This window comes from Haliotis rufescens, unplaced genomic scaffold (assembly GCF_023055435.1).
Source record: "Haliotis rufescens isolate VD_foot unplaced genomic scaffold, xgHalRufe1.0.p SCAF_15, whole genome shotgun sequence".
Lineage (NCBI taxonomy): Eukaryota > Metazoa > Mollusca > Gastropoda > Lepetellida > Haliotidae > Haliotis > Haliotis rufescens.
This window is the reverse complement of record NW_025963835.1, coordinates 13,260,897-13,270,745: the sequence shown is the minus strand read 5'-3', so window position 1 is coordinate 13,270,745 and position 9,849 is coordinate 13,260,897. Positions and strand designations below refer to the sequence as shown.

The 9,849-nt window shown below is 39.8% G+C and overlaps 1 protein-coding gene across 1 annotated transcript; it reads right to left on the bottom strand.

Moving 5' to 3' along the window:
* Window positions 1–3,863: 3,863 nt before the first annotated feature.
* Window positions 3,864–9,849, bottom strand: LOC124111328. Its single transcript, XM_046470980.2, has 4 exons — window positions 9,721–9,849; window positions 8,819–9,083; window positions 6,026–6,183; window positions 3,864–5,745 (listed from the first exon to the last, which is right to left on the bottom strand). Exons 1-4 carry the CDS (start codon window positions 9,770–9,772, stop codon window positions 5,498–5,500), a joined length of 723 nt encoding a protein of 240 aa, XP_046326936.1. The 5' UTR covers window positions 9,773–9,849; the 3' UTR covers window positions 3,864–5,497.

The following is a 9,849-nucleotide window of genomic DNA, read 5'->3' as shown; positions in this document are numbered from 1 at the left end:
GTAACTCTCTCAGTGAATATCCGTATCTCTCCTTGAGGACGGTGTTATCTGTCGCCTATATAGCAAAAACGAAGAAACTTCTCATAGGATTACACGACCCTGACAAGATAGTGTCATCTCCCCTGGATACGAGTCATGTGACAGTGCTAAAAATAGGTGTGGCGGCAACTGGAATTGAAGTGGATGAAGATCGGGACATCGTATTCATATCCACATATCGACCACGAAACACAATCAGCCGCATGTCCACACAGGGCAAAAACTTTATTGTCACCATTGACTTATCCGAGTACGAAAGCTACCCAAGGCAAATAACCCTTGACACAAGGAGAAAAAGGATATATTGGTGTAGTAACCAGAGAATGTTCACAGTAGCATATGATGGTCGAGGTCTGGCAACATTAGCCACAGGACGTAGCATGTCTGCTGTAACTCTCGATCAGACAGCTGGTGTGCTGTATTTTAACAATGGGAGGAAATTGATGAAGATGACAGTATCCAATAATGTGAGTACAGAGGTGACCACACTGAGAGCCTATCCTCGCAACATAAGACTGTACAGAGGCACCATCTACTTCAGTGGCTATGATCCTCCTCTTGTAGGTGCTGTTAATGTGACATACAGCGCTGTACCGTATAATCAGCACTACATACGCATGGTTGGGGTCAGTACTCTACACCTGTGTTTGATTCCGTGAATTCTATAATGGATGTTCTTCAATGACACTGTAGAATGCTTGATTATGACTGGTCAAAATAGAATATTTCATTTCAAACCTCTACTATACCAACTCTTTCCCCACAAATTAATGAATTCCTCGACCTGAAAACAATCGTTTGTAAACAATTAGTAACGTTTATAAATCCTTTATGTTCGGTACTCTTCTCATTGAAACAAACGATAATTAACGCAAATTAAAACAGTAGAAAAGTGTAAAAAAACTGTTCAGGACAATATATTGTTAACAAACCTTTTTGTAAGCGATATTTTTTCGCCTTCTCCGAAAACCTCCAATTCAGCGTTCATTCAACATGGGCCGGCAGTTTGTTACTGTGAACATAATTTTCTTCTTTGATAGGCATTTAGAAGTTGGAGTATTAAGTAAGGATAAGATTTATGGATGAACAACTTCTTTATTACAATTAAGAGCGACCTTTCGGTGTGGGTTTTAACACCGTTATCAAGCAAGTGCTACACCGACACGTCGCTCTTAATTGTAATAAAGAAGTCGTTCATCAATAAATCTTACTTTCGTGGATACCGTTGTTTTGCAATGAGGCCATTTCCGTAGATTACATCGTATTGTGCATATTTGATTAAGATCACCCCTACAAAGATACACGAAATATGGTTTCAGTGATGAATATTAAATAATTGTACATTGGTTCGTGTACATAATTAGTGTAACTAGTATTCTTTCCGATACATTAGGTGTTTTCGAACATGTGTGTATTGTATGTAATGTTTGTGTTGAGAATTGGTTATTCATTCACAGAATAAAACAAACTATTATTATATGAAACATCAAGTTGTAACATTAACTCCTGAAGTATTTAAATAGTACCACACTATAAAGGATTTTATATGAACGGAACTTCTAATACCCCCCACAACCCCAAAGTGAAAGTCCGTTCTGGGGTGTTTTTCTTTTAATCATTACTTGGCTTATAAATACTAGGCAAGCAACGTATTGAACGTACATCAGGACCAGACCAACGGGGCATACAGAGAAACAGACTAAAAATACTTTGAAGGAAATAGACATAGAGAAACAGTGACATTTGCCACCATGTGTGTGTGTGTGTTTGTGTGTGTGTTGGTGGTTGAGTTAGTGGCGGGAGCTACAGGCAGGGCAGGACATGCTTAACCTCCTAGCGACCATCTTGAGTCATCACTGATGTTCAGTGACCCATTCATATAATTATCATATAATTGCTACTTTGTCTTGTACGACCAGTGGAATCTGATAATCGGAACTGATAATTCTCAGGGGCTGACGCTTCAAATTTACATTTGAAAGGTGAGGTTAGGTGAAGTGAAATAGGGCTTTATGTCGCATTCAAGATTGAAGAACGTCTATAGCGACGTGCATGCACGTGTGTGTGTGTGTGTGTGTGTGTGTGTGTGTGTGTGTGTGTGTGTGTGTGTGTGTGTGTGTGTGTGTGTGTGTGTGTGTGTGTGTGTGTGTGTGTGTGTGTGTGTGTGTGTGTGACTGTCAAAGCTATGTCTCCAGGTATAGGTGAGGTGAAATGGGGTCTAACGTCGCGTCCAAGATTATTACGTTTATATAGCGGCGTGCATGTACGCATGTGTGTGGGTGTGTGTACTAGTCCGGACTGATGCCGATTTATAATGTTAGCCAACTGAGATACTATGCCTCAGTTCAACATGAATATCCTACTCAGACACAGTATACTGACTCCGAGCCGACCAGTACTTGATTTAGCCCCTTAATATTTCTCAGCAACATACACATAACATTGTAAGCAAGAGAACATTGAGCGGTTATCATTGAGAGTATGTCAAGTATTACATGTGATAATGTATGATGACAGTATCCACACGTATTATACTATACCTATGTTATACAGTATGCAGCAGAACGTATACTATTCTATGATTCCTTAGGCTCGTTCTCATTATGCGTTTTTCGCTCTGTGCGAGTGTGTGCATGTTTCCTTCTTTGTATGCCATTTAGTTTATTTTTGGTGTGTAGTGATCCTCTTTAGGCCTAGTTCCCTTTTATTCTCCCTAAGGTCTAACTGCCTCTTTGTGTCCAATTGTGCCTATGCCCCTCTTTTTGTCCCATTGTATTGTGCATTTGTCCCCCTTTGTATCAATGATTGTTAAAGTCATGCCACCAGCTACTGGATGTTCGAGAGTGACTTCAAGCTGCTAACTCTTACGTACAAGTGTGTGAATGGAACAGCTCCATCTTAACTCAGTGACCTTGTCTATGTGTACCAGCCATCTAGGAACTTGCGCCTGGTGACAAACTTCAGCTGGTCATTCCCACAGTGAAACTTAAATCCTCTGGTGCCTGAACTTTTCCAGAAATTGCTTAAAAAATAGAATGTTCTTGCAATTGCCCTTAGAACAACACCTCACTTGATATTTTCAAGTTAATACTTAACGGTTGCGGTCGGGTAGCCTAGTGGTAAAAGCGTTAGCTCGTCACGCCGAAGACCCAGGTTCGATTCCCGACATGGGTACATTATGTGAAGCCCATTTCTGGTGTACCCCGCCGTGATATTGCTGGAATATTGCTAAAAGCGGCGTAAAACCATACTCACTCACTCTTTGAATACTTTACGCATATGTATGTGTGTTGTCAGCGCTTTCAGCATGATTTGTTGCGTGGAGGTTAGCGCATTATAATAGTTCTTCTTTTTATTAGTATCTATAACTGTATACCCAGCAAATGAACATGCATGCCTATTTCCTTCTTTGTCTGCTACTCCTTGTGCCTAATAAATTGTAGTTTCTCGTAATGCATATTTCAAACCTTTTGTCCAATGCCTTTATGCGTCCCCGATGTAATTTGAAAAAGATGACAAGCAAGGTCGCCGAGTCTCTCCCACACCTGAACCTCTCCCTGAACCTCCTCGACCTCGGCCTCTGGCTTATATGGGGGTCTCGGGTTGATGTGGGTATGATATTAAAATTGCCTCATAATAACCTATAAGTATTGCAATATACTGGTGCAGCAAACACGAGTTTCAGGTAGGTTTACCACAGCATTTAGATTTAATTGTACTGGAATTGAACCACAACTCTGTCTTTGCTGGTAGTCTGATCCCAACAGTAATAAATGTTTTATTAATACTGAAATACGGGAAAGGATACTTTCAATAGAAGAAGGTTTATTTTTCACATATGCAATTACACAATATTATTAAGAAACATAGTTACTACATGCACTCGTCAGATTGTAACAACTAGAAAAAAGGAAACAGGTTTGTAAAAATAGTATTGGCATTCTAACCAGACAGGACCTTCACAAGTACACAATCGCACACAATACACGCCAGTATAATTCCCCGTCGTTAATAAATTTCATGAAGTCCTGATCCACTGTTGACCGTGATGGTTGAATTGTATAACCATCACAGTAAAATCATATAATCAGCGCCAGAAACTAATCAGCCTGCTAACAAGAGCACATTAAACATGTCATAAATGCAATACACTTATTAGACCGTGCACTTCAGAACATGCCGTCTTACATGGGGTATGTACGCCCACGTCCCTCATATCTATGTTGCTGAACATCGATGAAGTGCATGCCAGATCAAACATGTTTAACGAATGTCCTATGTGACATATGATGTGGTTTTTAAACTGAAGATCATAAAACATTCATGTATTCGGATTCATCGAGTACGTATATTATGTGCCTAATGTTAATTATCCGGTTTTTTTATTTTGAAGTTGCCAAAACCTGCCCAACTCGTTTTATATTGAATACTGCGAGATTAAAGAGTTAGAGGGTGTAATATATAATATATTATAGATTATTTATTATACATTATAGTCTTTAAAAAAGCATGCACTTCAGTAAACTACGAGATTTGCACTTGTTGGAATCGTCTCGTTAACAAAATACAACAACTTCTTTCAACATTAACGACGAACGAATTAAGTGGAATAATATGAACAATGTCATAAGACGTGCACTTTAGTAAATACCCTCGTACATAGGGTCTAGATAGTGTGTAAATTTGATTGAAATATAATTAATATGATATAATGTGTAAAATAGCCTTTAAAAATTCAATTGATAAATTACGTTTTATATTTAACCCACACAAAAGAGCCAAAGGAACGATTGTACTTGTCAGTTCGTTTGTTTGTTGTTTGACGCCGCACTCGGCAATATTCCAACTCTCTGACCGTGGCCTGTAAATTATCGTCTCTGAACCAGAAAATCCAGTGATCGAAACGGAGAACAACAATTAATCCACGCCGTTGGGGTGCGATAACACGTAATTAACCAAGTCACCGAACCTGCCCACGGTTGCCTGCATACGTTACTGGGGACTTATTCTACTCATGGTGTGTGTGTGTGTGTGTGTGTGTGTGTGTGTAGAGGGAGACTATGCTACCCATTGAGAGGAACTATAATAACAGGTGCTCAGCTGCAAACATATATATAATCAAAGCGAGTTCAACGCAAACACACCTGTCTGCTGCAGACGCGGCAATAACGACCAAGATTATAGGGGAAAATCTTAAAATGAGCTCATTTTCAAATTTGGTAAAAAACACAACTTAGAATTCATTATGTGGGATAAAATATTTTTGAACCACGACTGCACGTAGACGCCATCACGTCTATATATTAAATATGCTTCTATTTTAATGAGACACGTTTTTATCCCTTCACCCTCTGTAACCAACAACTCAATCAATTGACAGAAATGTCAATCGAAATTTCAGGTTTGATCGATCGATAAATATTATTTGAAAAATTGCCCCGAGGAAACATTGGTGTCGTTACATATTGCAATAGAGCATTTTCCACGACTTCCAACCATTCTCGGACGTCATGTTGAATGATGACGTCATCCTGTTGAATAAAGCACAGAGAGGTTGTTCAGAGTTGTAGCTGAACATGCCACAGTCGCGGTGGTCTGCACACAGATGAATACAGTCGGCGAAAGTAGTCACCTTCTCCTCGACAAGTCCATCGCTGAATATCCCGGGTCCGTTGACCAGCTCAAACCGACTTCTGAACATTTCTCCTTCAAAAGATGAAAAGGCCTATTTAGAAACTGGGGAAATAGTATATGCTTAACCTACATTCAAAGTTGCAGTGCTTTGGAGAAGTTTATAGTGTATAACATGTATTATTGGTGTTGGATTTAATTTCTCTATTAATATTCCGCAAAATCATGACACTTTTATATTTTAGTGTGAAAATAGGTAGACGTCTCAACGTTTGATGAACTCAGCACATATAGTTGGGGCTGCTTAAGGACCTGGGTCATCGGTACACCCTGAATGTATAGCCTATATAAATACCTATGCGAGTTGTTGGTAGTGCACTATTCACTCGCTTGAGTAAAATATGTGCTACTGTGTCGGATTCGGGGAAATCCAAGTCCATCACTTTGGCTTCTCCAAGAACTACGCCCTTGCCCACGGCGACCTTATGAACATTCCAGTCAAGCCAAAACGACCTGCAATATTATAGAAAAGAAAGTCAGAGGACACGTTTTTCTTCAGAACAATTTCAGAAACACCAATGAAATTTAACGGCATTCGTGGTCTGAGAGATCGTCGGCCAGGAGGGCGGGTGGTCGTTGGTTCGATTACCGGCCGCGTCGGACTACAACACGTTTAAAGATCGTGCATGTGCTTACCCTTACTGACCCTCGGCTTTAAGGGGATGAAGCAAAGACTGGTCGCCTCGGAGTGAGGTATGTTAATTATAAAAACGGCATCAGTCCAACCACACATACACACACACACGTGCATGCACGTCGCTATAGACGTTCTACAATCTTGAATGCGACATATAGTTGGGGTTCGAACCACCGACATGAAACCCTATTTCACTTCACCTAACCTCACCTTTCAAATGTAAATTTGAAGCGTCAGCCCCTGAGAATTATCAGTTCCGATTATCAGATTCCACTGGTCGTACAAGACAAAGTAGCAATTATATGATAATTATATGAATGGGTCACTGAACATCAGTGATGACTCCAGATGGTCGCAAAGAGGTTAAGCATGTCCTGCCTTGCCTGTAGCTCCCGCCACTAACTCAACCACCAAACAGCCCCTTAGATGATTATCCGTTTGATTCCACGATTTAAGCGGATTATGGTGGTTTGTATCATCACATGCATGGTGGTAGGTGTCACACACCTTCATCACATCCGGCTTTCCGCATACAAAAGAACCATCTGTGACATAAGTTCAGTGTTCAGTGACCCATTCATATAATTATCATATATTTGCTACTTTGTCTTGTCTTGTGTGTGTGTGTGTGTGTGTGTGTGTGTGTGTGTGTGTGTGTGTGTGTGTGTGTGTGTGTGTGTGTGGACTGATGCCGTGTGCGAAATACGCTACAGTCGGAAAGCGCACGTTAAATCTCCTATATCAGTCAGTCAAAAGTAGTAAACATATGAGACCTGCATCACTTCGGCTTTCCTCCCAAAGTGGCACACCGTGATATAACTGAAATACTGTTTAATGCAGCGTTAACACCATCTTACTCACTCACACAGAATCACTCTCTACAATATGTGCGCCCACATGGTATCAGAGACATAGCTTCAAAACAAGTCTATCATATTTGTAATTCCAAGGTGTATGGGTCATTGTCAGAACGAGTCGGGATTCGAACCACCGACCAAAGTCGAGGAATCATTTGTGAAAAACTTTCAAGTATTTTGTAGTAATGTTGAACGTATCTCGTTCACTCAAAAATATATAATTTTTTAAACATAACATGCTAAATAGCTGAGTTCAAGATCATATGGTGAATTTTTTTTTTAAAAACCATGCTTTGTATGTAATAGTGCTAGGGAATTCACTCGGGGTTCCCCAGTTATGTTGATATAGTCTGACAGTGTCTATGTTTTTTCAAGAATACAGACTTGTGAAAAACTTTTGAACGTCAAAGTGTTAAGTTCTTACGCTTTTGAAGTTAAGTTTTTTCGTCTAAAGGAAAGGCCGTGTATGTGAGCTTCACATTAGAAAGAAACAAAACATGTGCACTAACACCATTCATATCTCCCTTCGAATACCTATGTATACTCACTCGTTGAAATAGTGTAATTATTTGAGCTACAAAGCAACACAATCCAAGTGAGTCCTTCGTAGTGTTCAAGAATTTTGTTTATGTCATATTGTATCAAAGTGTTCCTATAATCTTTGTTTTAGAGATGTTGACCAGTGCTAATGCTTATGAAATGATTCATTATTCATAAAAAAGATTGCCAAAAACGTGTTTGTTCAGTTCTTATCTTTAGTTATAAGCAGCAGAATCTCTTCACTTGCGCGCATCAGACGTAATTCAAACTGAAAATATCGGTTTTAGTTTTACCCAAATAAGTAAACGCACTATCGTGTCAATGGATTGTCTGGTCAAGACTCGATTGTTTACAGGCCCCTGTCGCTAGTCAACAGAACCGCCGTGTGATGTTAGTAAAAAAGGTAATAAAAAAACACTTACTTTTTGGTGCAAATTGTGTGAGTTGCGGGTGGTTCCGGTAGAACAGAACATGGTCACCCTTTTAGCGAACACCTGGTGTCACAATTAAATTTTCAGTGATCCATTCACATAATTGTCACTGCTATTTTGCATTTTAACGCCTTGTGGAATATGGTTGCGGCAGATAATCGAGCTGATCTATATCTATATTAAACTGTACACGTACTTCAAGCATAATACGAGACGAGAAGATGTAGGACGTGTATTAAAATGCCACGTCGTAGGGCCGATAATGATATGTCTTATTTTGATACTGTAGCATAAAATGCAATGATTTTTTAATGCATGAAATAATGAAAAGGTAGTCTAGTACTATTGTAAGCTCTGGTATGCACTGAAATATAGTTGTGCACTGCGTTCATTATTCCCTTTAGTCGTTAAAACAAAGTTTATGCTGAGACAAAAGGAAAGAGACATTTCTCTGACGATCCTATACAAAAAAATAAAACGGACATCCAATGTTGGACTAACTATACGTGTTATTAATCTTAAGGAGATAAACGGTCTGCTAAATACATTGTAACCTTGCTAAAGCGAAGTCTTGTGGACCGTTCAATATTGGTCGAGGTTTCCGTATGTCTACTTATCTTTACCTATATTCATCACAGGACAGAATGTCCGCTGTTGGAAGGAACCTTTCAGTTCCGTTTCCCAACAGTTTAGACCACGAATTACTCCATCCGCCGATAACCGCGGACATGACTGTATTTCCCAATGAGTCCGTCATCGTAAATCCATGGTCTTCACATGTCTTCACTTGGAACGTGATGCTGCGGCAGCGACTGATATCAACTCCATAAGTGGTCAAATTAGTGAAGGTTGGAGATTCCGCTGTAAGAGTCACGTCCAGTGGCAAACCTATAAGTGAGTGATATAGTTTTTAGTGAGTGAGTGAGTGAATGGGTTGGGTTTCAATATATTTCAATTATGTCACAGCATGTCAGCTTTATGTGAGAGAAGAGATGCAGATATCAAACATTCATCACTTTGGCGAAACTGGCGGGCAAGGGTATGGTGCTGACGAACGTCGAATCATAATCGGGAATCAGGATTCGATCACACGCTCAAAGGTTTCTGGCGTGCCCATGGGACATAGCTCGAATTGCGGCACCACCCGTTCCCCCATAGATTTTAGCATGACGGTCATGATACCACATTTATATCAACTTATTATTCATGCTACATTGAATGGGATACGTCAGAATGTTTACGGGCAATGAGTTAGATATTAAATCAACATGCGACACAGTGGTATTTGATCACATAATTCCATTCAAGAAACATTCTTGGAAGTAGAGTAACAGGTTGGAATTAGGCATTAAGAAACCGCTTCACCTGTTACTCAAGCGTTGTGATAGACAACAATAAGACAATATTTACACAGTTGATAAATTTAACGATTACAAAACGAAAATATTGTACTTGAAACATACGAAATTGGTGTGAAACAACTTCTCTTTCAAGTTCTGCTTTCAACAATGAGAGCAATACGTACCATGAACAGAAAAGGCAAATACCAAAGAGAAGACGTTACACGGGACGATCATTGTGAGTGCATCTCGTGGCACCTACTGATGTACTGAAGCTGTCAGGACAACCGTAAGCCGAGCTGATACGTATTACC